This window comes from Lithobates pipiens, unplaced genomic scaffold (genome assembly GCF_037356315.1).
Source record: "Lithobates pipiens isolate NorthernLeopardFrog02 unplaced genomic scaffold, aLitPip1_a1.2 Scaffold_22, whole genome shotgun sequence".
NCBI classification, from domain to species: Eukaryota; Metazoa; Chordata; class Amphibia; order Anura; family Ranidae; genus Lithobates; species Lithobates pipiens.
In genome coordinates this window covers 317,602,568-317,629,787 of record NW_027507784.1, presented here as the reverse complement: position 1 = coordinate 317,629,787, position 27,220 = coordinate 317,602,568, and the positions used below count along the sequence as shown (strand labels likewise).

The 27,220-nt window shown below is 43.6% G+C and overlaps 1 protein-coding gene across 1 annotated transcript in view; it reads left to right on the top strand.

Annotated features, from left to right (window-relative positions):
- The window catches only part of PRPSAP2 (phosphoribosyl pyrophosphate synthetase associated protein 2), a 122,296-nt gene that overhangs the window by 82,534 nt on the left and 12,542 nt on the right, over positions 1-27,220 (top strand). The window contains exon 8 of the mRNA XM_077449434.1: positions 3,056-3,204. Coding sequence (XP_077305560.1) covers positions 3,056-3,204 — 149 coding nt within the window. The remainder of the gene's footprint in view (positions 1-3,055; positions 3,205-27,220) is intronic.

Below are 27,220 nucleotides of genomic sequence, written 5' to 3'. Positions count from 1 at the left end.
TTTTTTTTTAAACTAGGGTCAACTTTGACAATCACGAGGGTACCTTACAGACTTTAGACTCCATTCACAAAGTTATGTCCAATGAGATTAGAAAATTGTAGACGCCTAGCGGAAGATAAAGCTGCTTATCCTTGTTTAAAAAAAATGTTTAAAATTGTTTTATTTCGTTTTTCCAAACTCCTGTTAATATCTACAGTCAGACAAGTGTTAGAAGTTTCCAAAGGGAAACTCTCAGAATGTCTGTTACTCTCAAACAAGGTGCTGCCTTTGCCCAACCACTGGACCATGGTGCTAGCCTGCTTTTCTTTCCCCCTGAGCTAGCACCACTTCTGTCAGCTGAACATAGTTAGGGAGGTGGTATTTTTAGAGGCCATCTATTTTAAAGCGGAACTTTATTCATAAGAACTTTGATAAAAAATAATGTTCTTTAGCAAGGAACATACATTCCACATTAAAAATTATGCTGCCAATATTAGTGTGTGCTGTAAATTGCCTCCAGCATTGTTCCCGCTTCTTTCTGCTGGAGGCTGCCATTTTGCTGAAGCCCAGAGCCCCTGAGCAGCAGTAAATCTTTATGCTGTCAGCAGATCAGCCTCTACATTTTGCCGGAAAATAAAAAGAGAGAGCCACGAGCATGTGCCGAGCAGGGTGAAACAAATGCATTACTGCATTTAAACAGTGTAGGCGCTTATTTTTAATGTTTTACATAGCAATAGCTGCAAAAGGGGCCAGCCTGAAGAGATCTAACAGAAATTAATTTTCTGATTAAAGATCCCCTTTAAGTGAGCCTGTCCATAAAATTCACACATCACATGAATCAGGATGACATTTTTAAGCATAACCAAATCTCGTTATCTTATACAAAAATTATCTTTTTTTTGCAATGAGTTTAAAAAAAAAAAAAAAAGTGCTCCCATGTGAGACCTGAAAGATAGCCAAAGATCCCATGGTCTCTGGATAAAGGTGCACTGTGGAAACTTGACGTCATTACAGAGAAGTTCCGCCTGGGGAAAAAAAAAATGAAAAGTGAGCAGCTACAAATACTGCAGCTACTGACTTTTACTATATGAGCACTTACCTGTCCAGGGCGCCCGCGATGGCAGCACCCCAGCTGATTTTCGGATCAGCTGTTGGGTGCTGCCACTGCCATCTCCACTAAGGCAAACAAAGGCTTCACCGCCGGTTCCTTACTGCGCGAAGCGAGCTGCGTATTCTAATCGGCACGGCGAAGGAGGAGGGGGGCCAAACTTCTAAAGGGACTGCGCTATCTCTCGGAAGTGGGGGCGGGGACCTGTCAAAAACAGATCCATGTTCCCTCCCCCCTGAAAGGTGCCAAATGTGGCACCGGAGGGGGGGGGGTCCAAATAAGCGGAGGCTCCACTTTTGGGAGGAACGCCTTTTTAACAACGGCAGATGTTCATAGTTATAAGTCAGACGGACTAAATAGGATCATGAGTTAGGATAATAAAAACATAGCAATGCACAGCTTTATTAAAGCGATAGTAAACAGCACAATTATGAAATTCTAATGTTAGAACGAAGCCTTCCTGTGGCACGCTGTCGCCGCTGAGAGGGCTTCCGTCTTCACCGGTCTTCCTTCTGGGTTTGCGGACAGCCGTCGTTTGGCCGTGTCGCAATGACGTCAATTTATTGCATGCACGCAGGAGTCATGGACACCAGCATGGGGCTCTGAAGGGAGGGCACAGGCATGCCGTCCCTTCAGAACACATGCACCACTGACATCACCGACTGCATGTTGTGTGAATATCTCCAAAACCGTAGGTTTCGGAGATATTCACGGTACCTACAGGTAAGCGTTATTATAGGCTATATAAGAGAAAAACTCACCCAAGCTCTACCGCTATATAGTGTATAGTTAGTGTGTAGAGTAGTCAGTGCTCTGGCTAATTAAGCTCACAAAAGATCCATAGAAAGTACAGGCCGGCAACTCAACAGCTTCTCCATAGAAAATATTTATTTGAGCATTACAGCAATAACATCATCCAAAAACGTTGACGCGTTTCGGCCTTAGGCCTTCATCCATAAGCTTACCTGTGGGTACAAGTGCTGAAATAGACTTTACTTCCACTTTAAGTAGGAAGTGGCGTCAGCAACAAAAAAAACACACACAAAGAGGAAAACCCCCATATACACTATCCTATACCCACAGTTGATCCAGAGGAAGGCAAAAATAAAAATAAAAAATCCCCAATAAAGCATGATCCAATTTGCTCTAGCGAGGGATATAAAAAAAAAAGCCCTTCCTGACCCCTCTACCAGGCCATCAGATATTCCCTGGATCAACTTTACCTATAAAATATTAGTATCCCATTATGCATTTCGGAAAAATCCAGGTCTTTTCTAAAACAATCTCCTGAGCTGGCCAGAACTGATTCTTCACCCTACATTGCTTACTTTTCAGGGATAGGTGTGTGTGCTGTTAGTTTGTTATATTTTATGCCTGTCAGAGCAGAAATGTCAGCCTGTCTACGGCCCCCATGGAGGCTGATCTGCCCGATCATCCTGCCTGATAAATGGGCTGTTGGTGGAGGGTAAAACTGACAAGAGCTTGCGTAAGGCATTTTTTTTTTTTTACACTTTTATTTTGATATTCATCTGACACTTCTGCTCTTACAGGGAGAGAATATCCATATTAGTGAATGTCAAAAAAAAAGTGATCCTTTGGCGCTACGATTTATAATTAAAGAGTAGCGATTTAGATTATTACAATGTGACTGTTTTTTTTTTTTGTTTTTTTTAAATTTCTTTTATTAAACTGATCTCTTTTGTGCACACGTATTATTGACACTAGATTTCCCCTGTGAAAATTGCCATCTAGATCCTACTTTGGACTGCATAAGTTCTGGATTCTTCTTTACCTTTTGCTAATCCCAGGATAGGCCTGTTGTTATGGCTCAGGTGACATCCAGCAGACTGGATTGGTCCGTAGAGATCGGGCAAGTCTCCAGGACTGCTTAACGAGGGGACAGTTTGTGTGTTTTCAGTAACGTTTTTCTGTAAGAAGCGCCTGTCATCGGCCTTTTCTATCCCGCAGAGCCCAGTCTTTCGCCGAGCGGTTACGGCTAGGGATCGCGGTCATTCACGGAGAAGCTCAGGACGCAGAATCTGATCAGGTGGACGGGCGACATTCTCCGCCAGCCGTCAAGAACGTTGCCGCCATTCACCCGTCGTTGGAAATACCCTGTAAGAGTCTCATTGTCTGTTTTTTATACAGATGTGAACATACAGGAGCAATCATAGCTGCAGCATGTATACCGTTGCCTGGATTGGTCTTCAGATGTGAACCCTCCGCTCTGTCCTGCTTCTGCAAAGTAATATGAATATTTGCCTTTGCTACAAAAATATAAAAGTTCCTCCAACATCCTCGAATTTTGCTCACGTGATCAAATGCCTAGGCATTGGTCATGGGATGTCTGCTGAGGAGGGGGAATGATTTCTGTATCAAATGTTTTAAGACTTTCCTATTGAGGATAGGATAGCAAAGATGCAGATAATTAGACAGTTGGTCCATTTTAAAGTAGGTTTGTTATGAGAGAACTACATGGCTGACCTGAATATGCAAACTGCCCGGCATGTATGGTGACCCATTGCCTAGCATGCAGATCTGGGAAGTTGGAGAGAAATCAGTAACTGTTATTTGCACATTTTGTTCCAGGTCAAAGATTTAAATTATTTAAAGCAGTATTAAACCCAAAAACAAACATTTATTATATTGCAGCTTATAAAGTCATAGCTGTGATGGCTGCATTAGTTTCCTTTTTTAGACTTTATTCCTTCTATTTTCATCTGGTGATCCAGCCATGCAAGTCTGTTGTTTTTCAAAAACTTAGGCTCTCCAGCAGAATGTATCAGTTTACATGGATGAGACAAAATGGTGCTAGTTCACACCAGATGCACTTCTGGGTGTTTTTTTCTCTGCACTAAAAGTGCATGCAGTGTTTTCCATGTATTCCAATGGCTCTAGTTCACACCAGTGCAGTCAGATTCCAGTGCAGAAAAAAAAATTGGAGCGTGTTGCATTTTTTCTGCACAGAACTGTACTGGTACCTAGCAAATTGTATCAAGAACACACTGGAACTGCATGTGGTGTGAACTGCAAGCAAAAACTGATCTGGAACGTATAAGTGCATTTTTGTGGTGTGAACTGGCCCTAAAATGTATGCACAGTGTTTTCCATGTACTCTAATGGCACTAGTTTACACCAATGCAGTCAGTTTCCGGTGCGGAAACTGGAGCAGACTGCGTTGGTGTGAACTAGAGCCATTGAAATACATGGAAAGCACACTGCATGCATTTTTAGTGCAGAAAAAAAGTACACGGAACTGCATCTGGTGTGAACTAGCCCTTAGTGTTTGTAGCCCTAAAAAATGTTTTAAAAAATGTCATCCTGTTCCTTTAAAGCATGAATAACAGCACAGTGCGTGTGCTGTGTAATTTGGCCCTTTGTATCATCTAAAATACCTGGCTAATCCTGCCTGGTGATGCCCAACCCTCTGCACTGACCACGGTTATCATGGCTGCTGAGCCCCGATACCGTGGTCAGTTTACGTGCCTCCATCATCCCGCTGTCTCTCCTTGCTCCCTCTTTCCCCTGCCTGTAAGTTAGTCTCTCCTGATCTGCTCCCCACCCCTCCCTCTTGCAGCTAAAAAAAACTTTATTATGTTCATACAATCCCCAGTGTTAGATTATGTGCCTTATAAAAAATATGCAGATTTGTACCTTATTTCAGAGCGGTGCTCACATGACCGCCCATTGCTCTCCTCGCTGATGTCAGCTGGGGATTCTCGGCCCCTCCTGCTGTAGTTGTCAAATGGGGAGAGGAGAGCGGTGGGCGGGCAGGTCGGTCGGTCACGTGAGCACCACTCTGAAATAAGGTACAAATCAGCAAATTATTTATAAAACACATACACTGGGGCACATAATGTTATCTAACACGGGATTGTATGAACATAAAGTGGCTTTATAACCACTTTAACACTGGCAGGGGGTACTTAAAATGATCAGCTTTTATAGGGGTGATTAAAATGAGACTGACGATGCTGCGGGCTGCTGTGCCCCCTGTTCTTATTCCTTCAAAGTTGTGTCTCACTAATATAGGAGGTGTGTTAGTGGTCAGATCACCAGGTGAAAACAGAGGGGAAAGCCAAAGAAAAGAAAATGAATGCAGCCAACACATCTAAGGATTGGTAAGCTGCAATATATAACATTTTTGGTTTTGGGTTTAATACCACTTTAAAACAAAAGACCAGGCAGAGCTAGCATTTTGAAATGTCTGTAATGGCAACCTCAGTTTTTTTTTTTTTTTGTTTTTTTTTTTTGTTGTTTTTTTTTTTGTGACAGGTTTTCTTTAAATTCATTTAACTTAGAATGTTTTGCTTAAAGTGTTAAGGTAAAAAATATTTTCTACAGTTCCCTCTGATATATAACATTAAGCTCCCCAGTGTATGTCATTTCAAAAAATATCTCCTCTTCTGAAGCGATAACTGCAGCGGTAGGAGCTGGGAAACCCCCACTTACGTCAGCTGAGAGGAGGGGAGGAGACCGGCGGGCAGTCACGTGAGCGCTGAATGGCGCCCTGAAGTAAGCTATTATATCACATGTTTTTATAAATGAGATGCACTGTGGAGCCTAATGTTCTATATCAGAGGGAACTATAGAAAAATGTACTGTTTTTTAGAGCAGACGGGGAGCTGAAAGGCAGAGGGGGGAGAGGACAGAGGGAGACACAGGAGAGCAGGCTGCGGATGACGGAGGCACATACGGTTACAGGGGCCAAATGGCACAGCACAAGAACTGTGCTGTATAAACACGCTTTAAAGTGGAGTTCCAATAAAAAAAGAAAAGTCAGCAGCTACAAATACTGGAGCTGCTGACTTTTAATAATTAGATACTTATCTGTCCCAGGGTCCAGCGATGTGGGGGAACGAAGCTCTGCTTGTCTCCCCCTCCTCTCTGCGGCGGCGCGGGCACTGTCCCTGTGGGGGCCCGGCTGTGGCTTCACAGCCGGGCACGCACTGCACATGCATGAGCCACGCGGCACGCTGTGACTGGCCGAGCAATCATCTGGGACCTGTGACGTGTCCCAGATGATTGCCAGGGGGGAGAGGGGATCTCCCCTCCGGCACGCCAGAGTCCCGGGAGGAAGTGGGTGCTGGAACCCTCTAAAAAGAGGGTTTCCGCCACCCCCCCAAAAAAAAAAAAAAATGACAGAGGGTCACCTTCCCTTAAAGTGGAAGTTTCATTTTTGGTTGGAACTCTACTTTAAAGGGGTTGTAAACAACACACTTTGACCTAAAGGTAAGCCTAGATTAAGGCTTACCTGTAGGTCCAAGAAATATCTCCTAAACCTACACAGTTTAGGAGATATTTGCCAAAAGACAGGCGCACTGAGCGCGGCACCCGTCAACGGCGATATGCCGCGCGTGGCGGCTCCCGTGCGCATGCGCGGGAGTGATGTCATCGCGGCTTCGCCGAATGACAGCGGCGGAGCAGTGAGACCCACCGAGAAGATGGATGCGCCAGACTACAGGGGACAACGGTGACATCGCTGGCTCCTGTGTCAGGTAAGTGACACATAATGGACTACTATGCGATGCATAGTGGTCCATTATGCTTTACCTTTGCAGGGAATGAAAGAGGAAGTAAACTCATCAGGGTTTACTTCCTCTTTAAGGGAACAGGATTTTTTTTTTTTTTTTAAGGTTAACAAACACTTTAAAGCAGACCTGTGCTTTGCCCAAGTAGGGCAAATTAGCAGGTTCCCTCTAATTCCCTGTTCTCAGCACTAAACTTTTCCACCCTTTTCTATTCAGCTGCTAAATGCAAAATACTTGGTAGATTTTCCCACCCAGGGAGAAAGTCCCCCACTCTCGGTGTAAGCTCTAACCAGAGCAGTTTGTGGCTTACCCAGGGATCTCAGTATTCTCTCCTGGTGGCTAAACAAAGGGGCAGTGAGCAAAGGAAAGGTGTGTGCTGCTGGGGAGGGGGCATAAAAGTGGCCCTATCATGTGAAAAATATGGGGCTGCCATTGTTTACACCTTCTTCAAGTATGTTAGTTCTAATGCTTTGATTTCAGTGTTTTCTTCAAGTATGGAATTTAGGAATGAATTTACAGCATGCTCAAAAATGTTGAAGTCAAATACTAGGGCTGCCATTTTTGAAAATACTAAATTCCCGCTGGTGTCTGTCTCATGGCAGAATCCCTTTACACTGACAGGACCATAGCATGGGTTTACTTGAAAAATGGCAGGTATGTACTTTAAGAATCCCAGCTATGGAAATTTTTACATATTTACATTAGTTTAGCTTGGACCAATGTAATGAGGCACATACAATACCCATGGGGATCCCTGTGGAAGATGGAAATCACGGTAGTAGGCACCTCTGCTACAGTAATCTCCATTAGCCTCCAGGTTCGGTGCATTGTGGGCACAGGGGACACTGCATTGGAGAGTCTGGGCTGTGACTTCACAATCTCCTCCTCATCTAGTCAGAGAACACTTTGCATGGAAAGCTTTCTGTGAATGGAGCCCTTGTTCATGGGCGACCTTCTTTGTTCAGTAAGGGACAGAGCAGCAGTTCAACATGGGAACTGGAAGCTAGCGACCATCCGTGTAGTAGCGGTGCCTACTACAGGGATTTCCAGCTTCCATGGGGATCCCGTATGTACGGCACATACATACATTTGGTCAAGATTGACCAGTGTAACTGGGTAAAAATTGCCATACCCTGGAATTCAGCTCTTTGCGCCGGTGGTACGCATATATGCTGCCTCTTTGTGGGTGGGCCTTAACCCCGAGAGGCCGCCAAAAGCATGCGCCCTGTGTGCTCCTGGCACTGTTACCAGCAGCAAACAGACAGCTCCTGATCTCTATTTGCGTTTGGAAGCTTTCCAATCATGTGGCCAATGTGACAGCCAATCACGGTGGTCATATGATCATGGCATCAGAAACTGGGAGGCGTTGGCATTAAGGGGTTAAGGTATAACAAAGGCCTAACTTTTATGTTTGGGCAGAGTGTAGAGGGATTAGAACACCTGTCAGGTTTTTATTCCTTTCTGTGCCCCCCATTAGGGAGATTCGCCTTCTCTATTTGTCCTGTTTACCATTTATCACTGAGGGTGAAAGTAAAAAAAAAAAAAAAAAAAAATCCCACAACAGGAATAATGGGCATATCTTCCAGTGGGGAAACAAGTTCTAATGAATCTGGGGACAGGCTGGGATTCCCTTACTTTAGAGGGATTTTCTCTCACTTCCTGTTTTGGCTATGGGACAGGAAGTAGAGGGAAACCTCCCCATTGGAACACAGATGGCAAAATTAATCTTACAGGGGTTATAATCCTCACTTGCTCTATTAATAATTGAAAAAAAGTCTTGCTTTTAGTTCTACTTTAAGGCCTTTCTGTATTAGTCAATGGAAGCTGTCTTAATTAGCATTACTGAAGTCGCTCCGACTTTAGAAAAGGCGATTTCTATCCAACATATGCCCATAGACTTTAATGGAAGTCGCCTCCAAGTGGGATCCTTATTGTATTGATGTGATTTGAATCCAACATTACAGGAAGATTATCCAGGCATTCACTTCTAAAGTCTCATCAAAAAAGTACTTATAATGGCCTGGCAAAGTCGCACCGTAAGTCGTGCGACTTTCAGGTCGCAGCCATGTGAACCAAGCCTAATTGCCAGTTCTAGTCAGATAAGTTTAAAATTAGAAGTATGTTAGATAAGTTTGAGCACTGTGTCCTTTCTGTGTCCCTCCAACTCTACTCCAGTATAATAAGAAGTATGCAGATCATAGGCTGGCCATGTTCCCATTGAGAAAACGATAGATACTTGCCCTTTCTCAGAGATGTTGCTGGATCTTTGTATCTAGATACAGGTAGGTTTGTGTAACTAATGCCGCTGCCTCTGGCAGGGAAATTCCAAGTAGAAAATTCTCTGCGTGTAATTATAAAGGTTACTGTGGTGGTAGGAAATTCTTTTTTGTTACCCATACACAGACATACACAACCCACTCTTCATCTAATTCAGTGTGTAACTAATCTAGTTATATGATGGATAGACACTTACTGGACAATTTATTAATTGCTTGGTAACACAAACTCCTAATCGGCCAATCACACGGCGCCATCTAGACGTGGTGAAGACGACTTGCTGAAGTTCAAACCGAACATCGGAATGGGGAAGAAAGAGAATTTCAGGGACTTTGAATGTGACATGGTTGTTGGTGTCAGACGGGCCGGTCTGAGTATTTCAAATACTTCTGATCTACTGGGATTTTCACACACAGCCATCTCTCGGGTTTACAGAGAATGGTCCGAAAAAGAGAAAATATCCAGTGAGCGTCAGTTGTGTGGAGGAAAATGTCTTGTTGATGTCAGAGGAGAATGGGCAGACTGGTTCCAGATGATAGAAAGGCAACATTAACTCAAATAAGCACTCGTTACACCCAGGGTATGCAGAATACCATCTCTGGAACACATGGAACCTTGAAGCAGATGGGCTACAGCAATATAAGATCACAACAGGTGCCACTCCTGTCAGCTAAGAACGGGAAACTGAGGCTACAATTCACACAGGATCACCAAAATTGGACAATAGAATATTGGAAAAACGTTGCCTGGTCTAATGAGTGTCCATTTCAGCTCTGACATTCAGATGAAGGGGTCAGAATTTGGTGTAAAAAACATGAAAGCATGGATCCATCCTGCCTTGTATCAATGGTTCAGGCTGGTGGTGATGTAATGTTGTGGAGGGGATATTTTCTTGGTACACTTTGGGCCCCTTATTACCAATTAAGCATCAATTAAACACCACGGCCTGCCTGAGTATTGTTGCTGACCATGTCCATCCCTTTATGACCACAGTGTACCCATCTTCTGATGACTCCTTCCAGCAGGATAATGCCCCATGTCACAAAGCTCCAATCATCTCACCACAGGACAATGAGGTCCCTGTACTCCAGTGGCCTCCACACTCACCACATCTCATCCAATAGAGCACCTTTGGGATGTGTTGGAACGGGAGATTCGCATCATGAATTTTTCAACTGTGTGATGCTATCATGTCACTATGGACCAAAATATCTGAGGAATGTTTCCAACACCTTTTTGAATCTATGCCACGAAGAATGAATGCAGTCCTGAAGGCAAAAGGGGGTCCAACCCGGTACTAGCAAGGTGTACCTAATAAAGTGGCCAGTGTGTGTCCATGAAATGTGTTAATTCCCATGTGTCCTGTGACACGGGTTGCTTATATGTCACCATACACTCACATGGCACTGCTGTAAGGCCACATGCACACGGCACGTTTTGCCAACTTTCCTAGACTCCTTTCCTCCTGGTAGCAGCTTATTGGCAGGAAAAAAACGCCTGACACTTATAAACGTGTGTAACGCATTTGGGTGCATCAAGTGCTTGGCCCATATTTCATTTAATTGGCCAGAATAATAATTTATTCTGGCCGTTGAAATAAAGAACGCTCAAGCACTAAACACGTGTAGGCATTTACATGCGTATAGATGTATAGATTTTTTTTTTTTTCTGCCAGAACTGCTCCTAGATGCATTGGCAGTGTTCAACTAAACGCCTACAGTGCCTTGAAATTTTCCACATTTCTCATGTTACAACCAAAAACGTAAATTTGTTTTATTGGGATTTTATAAGATAGACCAACACAAAGTGGCACAAAAATGTTTTCAAATAAATATGTGAAAAGTGTGGGGTACTTTTGTATTCAGCCCCCTTTACTCTGATACCCCTAAGGCCCCTTTCACACGGGAGGATCCGTTTTTGGACATCCTCTTGCTCAGCCGGGATCGATCCGTTGATCCTCGCTGAGCCGGCGGGTGACTAGTCCGTCTTTGCACACTGTGCTGAAACAGACCGGTCAGATCTCCGCTTTCCTCTATGGGGGAATCAGATGAAAACCGACTGTCTGTCCATTTTCATCCGCTCCGCAGACGGATGGAAAAATAGGGTTTTCCTCCGTCATCAGTTTCAGAGCATAGCAGAGACTGATGTCATCGGATGTCAGTGGATGTTCATCCGCTATCCCATAGGGATACATGTACGTCCGTTTTTCATCTGAAAACGGATGGATGAAAAACGTGTGAAACGGGCCTAATTAAAATCTAGTGGAACCAATTGCCTTCAGAAGTCACCTAATTAGTAAATAGAGTCCACTTGTGTGTAATTTAATCTCAGTTAACTACAGCTGTTCTGTGAGACCCTCAGAGGTTTGTTGGAGAACCTTAGTGAACAAAAAGCATCATGAAGGCCAAGGAACACACCAGACAGGTCAGGGATAAAGTTGTGGAGAAGTTTAAAGCAGGGTTAGGTTCTAAAAAATACTCTAAGCTTTGAACATCTCACAGAGCACTGTTCAATCCATCATCCGAAAATGGAAAGAGTATGGCACAACTGATGATGGTTTCATCACTTCTGGAGTCACCATTTCCTGGCCGGTACAGTCAGGAGACACATCTAACGAAGCAGATCTGTGCTTGGTTAGGTGCTGTTGAGGGTTGGGGAGACATTTGGGATCCCCAAACTGTGGCCCTTTGCTTGCCATTATTTAGCCCTTGGGACAATATTCCTCTCACTAATACAAGGCAGTATTCCTCAGACTGACACCAACAGTGGGGCATAATTCTTGCCACTGACACCAATGACGGGTCACTATTCTTTTCCCTGATGCCATCACTGGGGCATTTTTTTTTACTCACACTAGCCACAGTCTGGCCCCCTGAATGTCTGAAGGACAATAAACTGGTCCTTTTTGGTTTAGAGAGTTTGGAGACCCCTGACATAGGGTTTTATTAAGCCCTTGTAATAGCAATTTTAACCGCTTGCCGACCAGCCGCCGCAGTTATACTACGTCAGAATGGCACGGGCAGGCGAATCGCTGTCATGTTACGTCGCTCCCTAAGGAGGCTGCACGTGCAAGATACGAGTGACCGCTGGGCTCCCACGATCGCTCGTAACATGGCGAGAACCAGGATCTCTGTGTGTAAACACAGAGATCCCGGTTCTCTGAGGGGAGAAGTGACAGATCGTCTGTTCATACAAAGTATGAACGGCGATCTGTCATCTCCGCTAGTCAGTCCCCTCCCCCCTACAGTTAGAACACACACTAGAGAACACAATTAACCCTTTGATCGCCCCCTAGTGTTAACCCCCTCCCTGCCAGTGACATTTTTACAGCACTGATCGCTGTATTAATGACAATGGTCCCAAAAATGTGTCAATTGTCCGATGTGCCCGCCATAATGTCGCAGTCACGATAAAAATCGCAGATCGCCACCATTACTAGTAAAAAAATAAAAATAATAAAAATTCTATAAAACTTTTCCCTATTTTGTAGATGATATAGCTTTTTCACAAACCAATCAATATACGCTTTAGTGCGTGTTTTTTTTTTTATTACTAAAAGTATGTCGAAAAAAATACACATCAGCCTAAACTGAGAAAAAAATAGCTTTTTAAAAAAGGGGATATTTATTATAGTAAAAAGTACAAAATATAGTATTTTTTTTTTCAAAATTATCACTCTCTTTTTTGTTGTTTATAGCGCAAAAAATAAACACCGAAGAGCTGATCAAATACCACCAACAGAAAGCTCTATTTGTGTGGGAAAAAAAGGACGTCAATTTTTTTTGGGTGCAACGTCACACGACCGCGCAATGGTCAGTTAAAGCAGCGCAGTGCCGAATCGCAAAAAGTGCTTTGGTCAGGAAGGGGGTAAAATCTTCCTGGGCTAAATCGGTTAAAAAATGAAATACAATTACAATAAAATGTATTTTGGAAAAAAAAGATTGCTGTAACCCACGTTGCCTCACACACATGCAAAACATAAACGCAATTCCAGGGTGCGCATACATAGGTAAACTGTGGTCACACCACACATGTGACAAATCAATCTGAACATCAGAGTGAGAGCAATAATTCTAGCACAAGGGCTCCCGTTTAACTCTAAAGTAATGAGCTGTAAAAGCTTTTAAAGCGTAATCTATGAAGTTACAAAGATACCGGAGTTCTGACATTTTAGTTCTTAGGGTTAGCTATACTTTAGTGTCAATAAAAAATATCTTTCATGGTGCCACATTTGTTTGATGGGATTTATTTTAAGCTCCACTAGAAGCTTCTTGCTTTCAGCGCTCACCCAAGTTCTACAGAGTCACATTTTGCTAGGAGTCAATGTTTGGCTTCGTTCTGCCGTGTAATACTTGTTTGCTGTTCCAATGTGCTGACTTCCTTTCTCGTCGGTGCAGTCTTTGTGTGGACACCTTTGTATTGTGCGCACATCTGCCCCTCCAATCAGTAAGCGGGGTGAGTGATGAGCGCAAGCTACAGGGCTCTCCTTATCTACGAGTGCCGGCACCCTGACCTGCTATAATCTGGTGTTTCACACTGTAATCTGCCAAAGTCTGGCAATGACACCTCCTTTGGGGATAATAATTAAAGAAAACAAACAGTTGGCAGAATTCAATGTTATCTGTAGATGGGAAAGCTGTTTCTGCGGCGGAGAGATTCTCACGCTGAACTGTCAGCTGGATGGTTGTGGGAAACGGTTGTGAAGCTACGAGAAAGTGAATTTTTTTTTTCTTTATTAGAAATGATGAAACAATACACTTTACTATATACAATTGTGCTCATAAGTTTGCATACCCTGGCAAAATTTATGATTTCTTGGCCATTTTTCAGAGAATATGAATAACAAAAAAACTTTTCTTTCACTCATGGTTAGTGTTTGGCTGAAGCCATTTATTATCAATCATCTGTGTTTACTCTTTTTAAATCATACTGACAACAGAAACTGCCCTGATCAAAAGTTTACATACCCCAGTGCTTAATACCGTGTATTGCTCCCTTTAACATCAATGACAGCTTGAAGTCTTTTGTTGTATTTGTGGATGAGGCTCTTTATCTTCTCAGATGGTAGCGCTGCCCATTACTCTTGGCAAAAAGCCTCCAGTTCCTGTAAATTCTTGGGTTGTCTTACATGAACTGCACGTTTGAGATTTTCCCAGAGTGGCTCAATGATATTGAGGTCAAGAGACTGAGATGGCCACTCCAGAACCTTCACTTTATTCTGCTGTAGCCAATGACAAGTAGACTTGGTCTTGTGTTTTGGATCATTGTCATGTTGGAATGCCCAAGTACATCCCATGCGCAGCTTCCTGGCTGATGAATGCAAATGTTCCTCTGGTATTTTTTGATAACATACTGCATTTATCTTGCCAACAATTGTGATCAAATTTCCTGCACCTTTTGTAGCTCAAACATCCCAAAAACATCTCCGTACCTTTCATTATAGGCCTTATTGACTCCTCTCCAAATGTAGCGTTTATGGTTGTAGCCAAAAAGCTCAATTTTGGTCTCATCACTCCAAATGACTTTGTGCCAGAAGGTTTGAGGCTCGTCTCTGTGCTGTTTGGCGTAAGCGGGATACTTTGTGGCATTTGCGTAGTAATGGCTTTCTTCTGGTGACTTGACCATGCAGCCCATATTTGTTCAAGTGCCTCCTTATTGTGCATCTTGAAACAGCCACACCACATGTTTTCAGAGAGTCCTGTATTTCACCTGAAGTTTTGTGGGTTTTTCTTTGCATCCCAAACAATTGTCCTGGCAGTTGTAGCTGAAAGTTTAGTTGGTCTACCTGACCGTGGTTTGGTTTCAACCGAACCCATCGTTTTTCACTTCTTGATTAGAGTTTGAACTCTGCTGATTGGCATTCTCAATTCCTTGGATATCTTTTTATATCCCTTTCCTGTTTGATACAGTTCAACTACCTTTTCCCACAGATCCTTTTCACAATTCTTTTGCTTTCCCCATGACTCAGAATCCAGAAACATCAGTGCAGCACTGGATGAAAGATGCAAGGGTCTGTCAGGAGTCCAGAAACTCACTGACCTTTTATACACACACACTAATTACAAGCAAACAGATCACAGATGAGGATGGTTATTTTTAATAGTTATTCAAACCCCTTTGTGTCAACTTGTGTGTATGTTATCAGGCCAAAATCACAAGGGTATGTAAACTTTTGATCAGGGTCATTTGGGTAGTTTTTGTTGCCGTTATGATTTTAAAAAGAGTAAACACAGTTGATTGATAATAAATGGCTTCAGCCAAACACTAACCATGAGTGATGGAATGGATGTTTTTATATTATCAATCATATTCTCAGAAAAATGGCCAAGAATTCATAAATTCTGCCAGGGTATGTAAACGTATGAGCACAACTGTGTGTGTGTATATATATATATATCTTTTTTCTTTTATTATTGTTATTTATTGTTTGCAGCCTGCAGATGGTTTTAGTGAGAGATGTTTTCAGACTCATTCAACAGCGGCTGTTCTTAAATAGATTTGAATTATAGGGGCCGCACACACTGTAAATTTACTGTCAGAGGTCAGATGTTTATTTCTCTTCATCTCACAAGTACATGCTCCTCCATACCTGCAAGCACTGGGTATATTCTTTAGAGTAATGTTGGAAGGGGACAGCAGGGGGAGCTGAGTTGCTGAATAACTGTAGAGAGTGGAGGAGTAATAGGGTGAGCTGCTGCTGCTAGGACTGGTATGATTTCAGTGCTGCAAAATTTTAAGGATGAGTTCACAGTGCATACAGCTACAGGAGTCAGTGAGGGCTTGTAAAAGTTCATTGGAATACTTAAAGTGGTAGTAAACTCTTCTGGACAACTTAGCAGCATGTAAAGCAGTATAATATGACTTACTAGTTTGTGGCTTTAAAGTTTTTTTCAAGGTGCGCCGTTTAGGAGATTTTATCCTTTTCCTTCTTTCAATTGCATCTCTGGCGCATGCGCATTGGTACCCAGATTGATGGCACATCAGTCTGTACAGCTATGTGCCGTGTTTTTTTTTTTTAATCCAGCAAGAGTTCTCATCATCAGTTCCTGAAAAGCCCCATGTGACTATCTATGTCACAGGGGGGGTGTTGACAAGGCATTAACACAGGGAGCGAGGAGGGACGCTTATTCTATTGCTGGCTGTGCAATAACCAATCAGGAGTAGAATATTTACATGTGTATTCTGATTGATTATGCGGGACTAAGGCACCATGGTAACCTTAGATGAAAACGAGACTTGGTTTGCTTGTATTGAGCATGAGCAAGATTCCTGCACTGAGACAGGAGAAAGGGCGGAAGTATAGATGTGGAAGGAAAAGAGAGGTTGCCGCAAAGATGGCGCCAGCTTTAGCCAGAACAGACAACCATCAAAACAAGCTGCATCAATAGTAAGGTTGCTGATATGATGCTCCAAAGTACAGTATCTCACAAAAGAGAGTACACCCCTGCAAGTGTACTCACTTGTTGCCGGAGGTTTAGACATTAATGGCTGTGTGTTGAGTTATTTTGAGGGGACAGCAAATTTACACTGTTATACAAGCTGTACACTCACTACTTTACATTATAGCAAAGTGTCATTTCTTCAGTGTTGTCACATGAAAAGATAGAATAAAATATTTACAAAAATGTGAGGGGTGTACTCACTTTTGTGGAGATACTGTATATCTTTGTGTTCATAAATGTATTACCTAGTGATAGTGTGCTAGCTGTGGATTTTTTTGTACTGAGTGTTTATTACCGCTTTTAAACATCCATAATTTAGCCACAGGTTCACTTTAGAAGAGACATTTAGTTTTACTCATCAATATGCAGGCTTTACAGTACTCTGTTTTTTAAAAGTACAGATTGTTTTGCACACATCATGCCATAGGTGCACTCTGTAATAAAGTGAGGATGATTAAAACCTAAATCTATAAATTTATAAAGAAAAACGACCAAGCGCCATCATGTTGTCTCCACCAAGCAAATATTTTACGAATAACCAAATGAAAAATAATAGATGACTATGTGTTGTTACCTGTCCCCAACCCCTCCCCCCCCCCCCCCCCCCCCCCCGTTCTTTGAATCTACATTCCCTTGTAAGAGCAAAGCCGCTGACCGAATCTTCAGCATCCGACACACATATAAATATCAGATACCTATTTGTTACTCAACCCTCCAGCTACTACAACACTGGTATGTCCCGGGGACACCAGGACCATAGCACAATGCTAGGTGACAGGGTCTCCTAGGCAAATGCAGGATTTGTAAGCATTATGATATGTATTGGGATTGATTTACTAAAACCGGAGAGTGCAAAATCTGCATAGAAACCAATCGGCATGCAGGGTTTTTTTTTTTTTTTTGTCAAAGCTTAATTGAACAAGCTGAAGTTAGAAGCTAATTGGCTACCATGCACACCTGCACCAGATTTTACACTCTCCGGTTTTAGTAAATCAACCCAATTGTATCAGAGAGTACTGTTATTAGAATTTTTTGGGAATGACGGTCAGTCGGTAGTACAGACACAATAAATAAGCCTTGAGGTTTTTAACCTTAATGCATTCTATGCGTTAGGGCCGGTTCACACTGCGGTCGATGCGAGGCGACACCGACTTGCCTCGCCGCGACCTCAGCGGCGATTTGCAAATGACTTCTGTATAGAAGTCAATGCAAGTCGCCCCGAGCTCGCCCAGAAGTAGTACAGGAACCTTTTTTCTGAGTCGGAGGGACTCGAGTCGCTCCTCTCAGAACGGTTCCATTGTACAGAAAGGGGGCGACTTGTCAGATTGCGGCGAGGCAAGTCGTGTCGCCTCGCATCGCCCGCAGTGTGAACCGGCCCTTACGGTGATCTCTCTCTTACTCCCGCCCCTTTTTTTTGCCTGAGCCCGATCCGATCCAACGATGTGTAAGAGCACAGCAGCTCCAGCCGCTGTCTCTCACCTCATTGGACAGATTGATAGCAGCGGGAGTCATTGGATCTTGCTGCTGTCAATCAAACCCTGTGACGCCATGGCCGAGTCCCACTGTCTGTCAATGAACACAGCAGTAGGGCCCGGGAGCAAGCAGCTTTGCATAGGGACACCTGATGAATAGGAGGGGCCTGGAGTGCCGGCGGGGGACCCTAAAAAAAAAAAAACAGTGCACAGAGCAGGTAAGTATAACATGTTTTTTTTTTTTTTTTTTTTTTTTTTTTATAAAAATAAATAAATAAAGCTTTAGAACCACTTTAAAATGCAAAAAAAGTCCCAGTTGCGTTTCTATACAGGTGCTGGGGCTGCAAATTACAAAGAAGAAGTTTAGATCTCCTGTGGATTAACACTCGTTTTCACTCAGTGCTAGTCTTCATAAATCTCCTTCGCTGTCTGTGGACCCATCCAGTGCTGACTTGTCGTCATTTTGCCCTCTGGAAAGCTTTCAGCTTGGTATATTTCCTGGCAGAGATATAGCTGGATCGTCTCTCGCTGGCAGCGACCTACGCGGTTTACTCACGCTGCTGGCATCCGTCTTCAGCAGATTAACCCCATCACTTGGGGTCAGTTTGTAAGACTGGGAACCGACGTTGTGGTTTTATTAAAGAAACTTTAGTTATATTACTGGAGGTTGCTTACTTTTTCCTGCTTCTGACTGAGTCCTTTCTTCCTTCTGACAGCCGCGCACAGAACGCAGCCCACGCTCGCTTCCTTCCAGCATACACCATAAAAAATGTGTTTTATCCAGAAACTTACTGACCTATCAGGATTTTCCTAATCGCTGTGCGTTACTCAATTTCAAAAGTGTGACTGGATGGGCGGGTGAAATGTTTTCCAGCTATTTGTTTTTAGAATAGTGGGTGGAGCCATGCAGATAATTCCTATATTCCCCTGGGACCAACTTAGATCCAGAACAGTTGGTTATGCCTTTTTTATTCTGATCTTTTTTCTGATATGACATAATGTGCAGGGTCCTTTTCTTCTTGGTGGAAACAGCGGTGCTCGCTGCATCAATAGATTGTGAGGACAGGGTGTCATGCCTGGGAATGGGATGTGGAGCACAACAGTCTTTCCTCTTATGGGTTGAGGTGATTATAGCCGTATTTGTGTACTTGCAACAGAAACAACTGGGACCCAGTCCTTGCTGGGACCTTGAAGAAAGGGACATACCCTGATAGCTTGTCCTGAAAGGTTGTATGTTAGTGCAAATAAAAAAAGTATCACGGACAGTACTCTGGATGTCATTTAGCTTAGAAATCTTAGGACATCTTGTGGCAAAGTAGTGGTACTGCAGGGGACAACTTTTTAAATGTTAAACTTAAAGCGGAGGTCCACCCTAAAGTCGACCTTCCGCTCATCGGAACCCTCCCCCCCTCCGGCGCCACAATTGGCACCTTTCAGGGGGGAGGGGGGTGCAGATACCTGCATGCGCAGTAGGTAACCGGGAAATGAAGCCGAAAGGCTCCATTTCCTGATTCCCATACCCAAGATGGCGGCGGCAGCACCCGAGAGACGATCTAGAGATCGGCTTCGGGTGCCGACATCGCGGGCGCGCTGGACAGGTAAGTGTCACTATTTTAAAAGTCAGCAGCTGCAGTATTTGTAGCTGCTGGCTTTTAAAAAAAAAAAAAAACGCGGAGTCCCGGCGGACTCCCGCTTTAAAGGATTACTAAAACCTCTTTTTTTTTAAAAAAATAACAAACATCACTGACACATAATCACACACATAGGTTGGACTTGATGGACTTGTGTCTTTTTTTCAACCTCACCTACTATGTAAATACTATGTAACTATATCATACCTACCTCCACTGTGCAGTTCGTTTTGCAGAGTGGCCCCATCTTCGTCTTCTGGTGTCTCCCAATGGCGCTCGTGGCTCATCCCCACATCGGGAAACGCGCACTCCTTGAGGGTCCCCGTGCGGGTGCTCTCCCGAGTCCAGCATTTGTCCACAGACACAGAATGCCGGACTCGGCCCTCACCCCTGGCGCCTGCATCATTGGATTTGATTGGGAGCCAATGGCTGCGCTGCTATCAATCTATCCAATCAAGAGCCGAGACAGTGGGTAGAAAGGGTGAGCGTGTCTCCGGTGTGGGAATTACGGGGCTCAGGTGAGTAAAACGGGAAGGGGCTGGTTGGCTGGTCAGTGGCAGATGTTTTTTCACCTTAACCACTTCCCACCCGGCCAATGTATATATACGGCCGGGTGGGAGCCGCCTGCTCCTGATAGGACGTTCAGGAACGTCCTTCAGGAGTAGCGGGATCGCGCGCGCGCACGCCCGCGCAGCGGCGCGATCCCGATGTGCTCGTGTCACCCGGACACGGCACATCTCAGATCGGCAGGAGGGCTCTGTGATTGGCCCTCCTGATCACATGACGGTCGTGTCCAATCACGGCCGTCATGTGATGTAAACAAACAGCCGGTTGCTAGGCAATCGGCTCTCCTCTCCTCACACGGAAGTCATCGCTGAGGAGAGGAGAGCGGATCGCTGCAGCCGGCTGATGATCAGTGAGTATGGGCTGCTTTTCACAGCTTTTTACTCACTGATCATCAGTGTAGTGTCAACACACAACACACCACACAGTACAAACACAGTCCCCACATATGTCCCCAAAACACACATGTCCCAAAACATACATGTCCCCAAATAATAAAAACACATGTCCCTAATAATAAAAACATGTCCCCCACATATGTCCCACTAAAATCACATGTCCCAATGATTATCTGCACACATATGTACGTGATCACCTGCACACATATGTACATGATCATTTGCGTACATATGTCCGTGATCACACAAACCAATTATTATACACTTAACGGAATTTTTTTTACCAAAAACATGTAGCAGAATACATTTTGGCTTAAATTTATGACAAAATTTGATTTTATTGGATTTCTTTTCAAATAGAAAAAAGAAAATATTGTTTTTTTCCCAAATTTCCGCTTTTTTTGCGCTTATATCGGAAAAAAAAAAAAAACGGAGTCGTGAATAAATACCACCAAAATAAAGCTCTATTTGTGCGAACAAAATGATAACAATTTCATTTGGGTACAGTGTAGCATGACCGCGCAATTGTCACTGAAAGCGCTAGAGCGCTGAAAGCTGAAAATTGGGCTGGGAAGGAAGGGGGTGAAAGTGCCCTGTATTGAAGTGGTTAATGCATAGCATGTGTAAATGTAAAAAAATAAATAAAAAGAAAGGGTTTACAACCCCTTTAAAGTGTTTGTAAAGGTGTTTGTTATTTAAAAAAAAAAAAAAAAAAAAAAAAACATGTCATACTTACCTGCTCTGTGCAAGGGTTTTGCACAGAGCAGCCCCAATCCTCTTTTTTTGGGGTCCCCGCTTCTGGCTCCTCCACCTTTGGGTGCCCCAGCTGGAGAGCGGCTTTCCCTGGGGGCACTCGTGCAAGTGTGCTCCCGAGTCCTGCTGCTGCGTCCTTTGACACAGCAGGACTCAGCCTCAGCCCCCGGCTCCTCTGTCACTGGATTTGATTGACAGCAGTGGGAGCCATTGGCTCCTGCTACTATTAATCTATCCAATGAAGACCCAAGACAGCAGCTGGAGCTGCTGAGCTAGTCTTCGATGCTGGAACAATGGGGTAAGAAAAAAGAGGGCTCTGGGGGGCTGCTGCAGCACAGAAGGTTTTTCACCCTAATGCATAGAAGGTGAAAAATCTTGAGACTTTGCAACTCCTTTAAGCAAGGATACTGAAACAACCACAGGCCCATACAGGCCATCCAAGGCAAATGATACAAAGATCAGAAGTAAACCAGGTAAAACAGCTAAAAAAAAAAAAAAAAAGATAAGAGAACATTAAAAAAAAATTAAAAATGGGGCTTTCGGGTGGTCATTAAAAGAGAAGTTTAGGATTTATTTTATGGAAGGCATACTTTATCTAGGTAGATACAGCATCTGGTCCCCCGCTGGCTCTAAGACTGAGAACCGAGTGATTGAACACCGCTGATCTGTTCTCGGCAGGGTGGATAAAAATCGATTATTTATTTTTATTTTTTTATAAACAAAATCTGTTTTATTTATTTTTTATTATTATTTATTTAAATCAGTTTTTTTTTCTTTTATATCAAATATATTTTAATAAAATACTTTTGGAGGAAAAATGTATGTAAAGATAGTTTTTCTATTTAAGATACATTAATAATTTTGTTTATTCAGCATGAAATGGAGCTTAGTTATTTAGCATGAGGCTGTATATTCTACAATATTTACATTTTTTGGTAAATTCATTCAATGAATCCAAGCTCTGCAAGCTGAGATAACACGCACTGCATTGATGCATTCACACAATTTCACAGTAACCATGAGATAAAACAAAGTTCAGGAATATTCCTTTATCCCATTGTTTTGCAAATCTATGTACACTTCAAACTGTATGATTGATTTGGTTCTGATTATCACTGCTAACCTCACAGTGTATTCTTCTGTGAATAGGAAACCTTCATTTTGTTTGCAAATATTAAAGATTCTAACTACCAGCAAGAACAAGTCCTTACACTTAAAGGGCACCTGTCATTTCAGATCCATCATGGCAGCGCCTGTTAGTGGACATCCACTCACCAGCTGCCGCCACGTCCCTCACCTTATTGCGTCACTGCCGCATCACCGGCCATCTCATTAAAGTGAATGGGACTGTCGGAGAGTCAACAGCGCATCAGAGGAGGAGCTGCTGCGGGATAGAGATGACAGTTGCTCTTTAAAAATTATGATTTAAATCGAGTTGATTTAAATCAAGCCTTTACTAGTGATTTAAATCCTGATTTAAATTGTGATTTAAATCAACTTGAAATCGTGATTTAAATCGACTTGATTTAAATCAAATCTACCCTGGTTCTCAGTGCTCTGTGAACTGGTGACTGTCAGTCTCCGGCTCTCTGCTCTGTCCTTCTCCACGCTCACTGGAGCGCTGGGCTGTAGAGGAGGCGGGAGTGGGCTGGCTCAGGCTCTAAGTGGTTTTCTGAGAGGCCGACGCAGGTGCCAGTCCATGCTCATGAGTAGATCCTGACCATATTGTCATCTTTCCCCAGCCTGTGACATCAGCTGACAGCCAGCTTCAGCCCGCTGTCAACTGAAAAACGGTCACAGAACAAACTGCACTCCTGTGATCCACAGGAGAGGTAATGCCAAACAAGCTTTGGCTGTACTTCTTTGGTATACATTGGAACCTTGGGTTATGAGTATAATCCATTCCAGGAGAATGCTTGTAATCCAAACCAACGCACTTGCATACCATAGTGAGTTTCCCCATAGAAGTCAATGGAAACAAAGATATTTCGTTACGCATTGACTTCTATTGCATGCAATACTGCATGTGGCCAGAGGTGGGGGGGGCGGCAGAGAGCCTCGGGGGCAGCTCAGCTGAACTCGGGAACAAAGTATTTCTGAGTATCTCCAAACAGCACCAAACCGCGCCACTGGCGCTCCTTCACCTCTGGCCAAATGTGGTACGGCACGCCCCATTAGCTTGAATTCTGCTAGTTTTGCGAGACAACACTTGCAAACCGAATCAGAATAAAAAAAGTTGTTCATCTTTCAAAACGCTTGTCAACCGCGTTACTCGTAAACCAAGGTTCCACTGTATTCCTTAATATGTAAAACTTGTAAAAAGGTTAGGATTTCCTTCTGATCAGGCTGGTTTCTAGGGAATTCTCCAAACCACACATGGGGCATTGTCACTATTCCTCACATTTTTCCTTGTAACAAACATTTACTAAGCAATGTCGTATTGAAGCTTTTTGGCTGATTTGGGAGAACTAGACCACATATGGAGCCCTTGACATGGCAGTCACTTTGAGGTTTCTGATTGGTCTCCAAATGCCGCGGTATCCCGGTGGCCAGCGGATCATTTGTCTGTGGCAAAAAAATTGGCTTGGTAGGTAATCATTGCATTAGCCAGCCAGAAGCAGTAACCCAACCAGAATGGCACTTGTCAGCACAAAGCTGACGGATTAAGCCCATAATACTCATAACAGATTGGAAAGATTTGGTTACAAACGAGGATTAATGTCTCCATGTTACTTGGCTTTCCTTCTTCCCCCCTGCTTATATTAAATGGCGAGGCATCGTGTTTGGGAGGGGGGTTTGTAGGGCGGACATACCTTTTTTGTAGAGATGGATTACATTGTGATTTAACTCTTCTGCAGCGATTGCTTTGCAGTCGCCGCAATTTTCTCAGGGGAGAAAGGTCACCAGAGTGAAAATGCAATTAGGTGTAAAGGAAATGCGTCTCGATACAGACGCCCTTGAAGGGCCGTTTTTGAAGCACATAATTGTTTTCTATGTTCATTTGCTTTATAGCTGACTTGTGCCGGCGGGATGCAGCATTCGCTAAGCTGCAGCGCATATGTTGTCCTAACTATCATTATTTTATTACTCAGTACAATGATGGTTATGCTGTAACTGAATTGGGCATAGCAAATGGTAATCATCGAACGCTTTCACAGATGAGCAATGCCCCAACACGCCATCTGTTTGTCCTGACAAGTTCTTCCATGGCACAGCCAAAGGTACCTGAGTTATCCATATTGGTCCCCTGAAAGCCAGTGCATAGACATGCCCCCCCGCCCACATTAATGTATCGCAATTCTCTATGCCCGATTTGTTTTATCCAGTGTTCTGGGATTTTCTACATGGAAAGATGCCGTCTTTGGTCTGCATTCCAAGAAAACGCAAGGTACACTGTATATCCAAAAGTTTTCTGAGATCCAAACTTCATACCTATGTAACCTAACCATGGTCATTAAAGCAGCGTTCCACCCAAAAATGGAACTTCCGCTTTTCCGAATTCCCCCCTCCGGTGTCACATTGGGCACCTTTCAGGGGCGAGGGGTGAAGCAGATACCTGCATAATCCAGGTATTTTCTCCCACGGACCAGTGCAAAAAACAAGGTCCATAAAGACATGGATGAACAAGTTTGGGGTGGAGGAACTTGACCTGACCAGCCTTGTGCAGTACCATAAATGCCATACTGTAGCTCTGATGAAGTGAGCTTTGCCCTTGAAATGCATAAGCTGTGCCTCCTGCTGGTGGGCCTCACTGGAGCATTGGTCTTGGATTGTGTTCACTGGTTCTGTTGATGTGCCTGTATTCATTTTACTCTCATGAGTATATTGGAATTTTTCTTATTTAATTTGATCTATGGTAGGCCGAAGCCTTGTGGGCAGCCTGTATGCAGACCATGTGCAGGCTCATTTAAAGCTGGCTGCCAACTTTTGCTGACTAGGCGCCCCTTTGTGGTTCTACTCAGTATTACACACTTTATTCCTCTTGTGCCTCCTTTGGCCACACTGAGGCTTTTTCTGTATTTTCGCTACTGACAAATGTTAAACCATGGGTTTTCAGGATGTTAGCAGTCCCCCCCCCCCCCCCCTGAAGAAGCCCCCACAGGGCAAAACATGTTGAGAGCATTTACGGTTGTACTGCTGCGGCAGTAAGGACAAACAAGACCATGTTAATATGGAATGTTTTGAATAATGTAATCCAGTAAATTGTGAACTTTTTATGAATGAAGATTATTATTGTCTACGTCAAGTGCCTTTTAGGTCCCACTTAGTTCCTTCCTCTATTGTTTTATGTTAATGCACAAGGTTCGTGTGCCCTCTTCTTTTGTGTTTTTGTTACCTTTCTTTCATCTTCAATCCAATCTCAGTGTTCCTGCTCTCCTGAAACCTCTTTGTAGAGACTTCCCGTCTTCATGCACTCTAGCAATGGTTACATGGCATATCTCAGGACGGGTTTTCTGATTGTAGCAGTGGACCACGTCTACATAAAGTGTTTGGAAACAGCCACTTGTTGTCCTTACTGGAAGCCAAGGTGACAATGTATGAGCACATCTGAAAGATGTCAAAATCCAGGGTGACCATGTAGGAGCATATTTTGGGAGACAGGAAAGGAGTATTTGCCAACCTTATAGCAGTAAGTGTCTGAACAAGGAACTTGATGGCAGGATCACCAGGCATTTTATATATATATATATATGAAAGCTGCATATTTAAACAGGTTGAAAATTACTTTATTAAAGAAGAAAGTTATTTTGGCCCTACGTCTCCTGTGCGTCACAGGAATGCACTTCTTTCTGCATCCCTGTGACCCGTATTCAGCTGACAGCAGGCTAAAGTCCACTGTTGGCTGATATCACTCAGCCAGTCTGAGCTCTGTAGAGATCCCAACTTTACTGTCGGGATCCACCCAGATGCCTGAGAGCCTGAACAAGCTGCTCTTGCCCTCTCCACAGCCCAGCGCTCCAGTGAGTGCTGGAGGGGCGGAACGGAGAGCCGCTGACTGTCAGCAGCTCTCTGCTCAGTGAAGACAGTGAGCGATCAGTTCTCAGTCTAGAGGTGGAGGGGGACAGATACAACCCCGGACCGATGCTGCATCCACCTAGGTGAGTCTAAATGTTTGTTTTGTTTAAATCCCGCACTTCCCTTTTTAAATTGCATTAAAATGTTAAATCTTATATTATAGTGAATGGATTTACATATACACTATATTATCAAAAGTATTGGGACACCTGCCTTTACATGAACTTTAATGGCATCCCAGTCTTAGTCTGTAGGGTTCAATATTGGGTTGGCCCCCCCTTTGCAGCTATAACAGCTTCAACTCTTCTGGGAAGGCTGTCCACAAGGTTTAGGAGTGTGTCTATGGGAATGTTTGACCATTCTTCCAGAAATGCATTTGTAAAGGTCAGGCACTGATGTAGATAAGAAAGCATAGCTCGCAGTCTCCGCTCTAATTCATGCCAAAGGTGTTCTATCGGGGTTGAGGTCAGGACTCTGTGCAGGCCAGTCATGTTCCTCCACCTCAAACTCGCTCATCTTTATGGACCTGGCTTTGTGCAGTGGTCCAAATCATTTGGTGGAGGGGCGTTATGATGTGGGGTTGTTTTTCAGAGGTTGTACTTGGCCCCTTAGTTCCAGTGAAGGGAACTCTTAAGGCATCAGCATACCAAGACATTTTGGACAATTTCATGCTCCCAACTTTGTGGGAACAGTTTGGGGATGGCCTCTTCCTGTTTCAACATGACTGCGCACCAGTGCACAAAGAAAGGTCCATAAAGACATGAATGAGCGAGTTTAGGGTGGAGGAACTTTACTGGCCTGTACAGAGTCCTGACCCCAAGCGGATAGAACACCTTGGGGATGAATCGTAGCAGAGACTGCGAGCCAGGCCTTCTCGTCATCAGTGCCTGAGCTCACAAATGCACTTCTGGAAGAATGGTCAAACATTCCCATAGACACACTCCTAAACCTTGTGGACAGTCTTCCCAGAAGAGGTGAAGCTGTTATAGCTGCAAAGGGTGGACCAACTCAATATTGAATCATACAGACTAAGACTGGGATGCCATTAA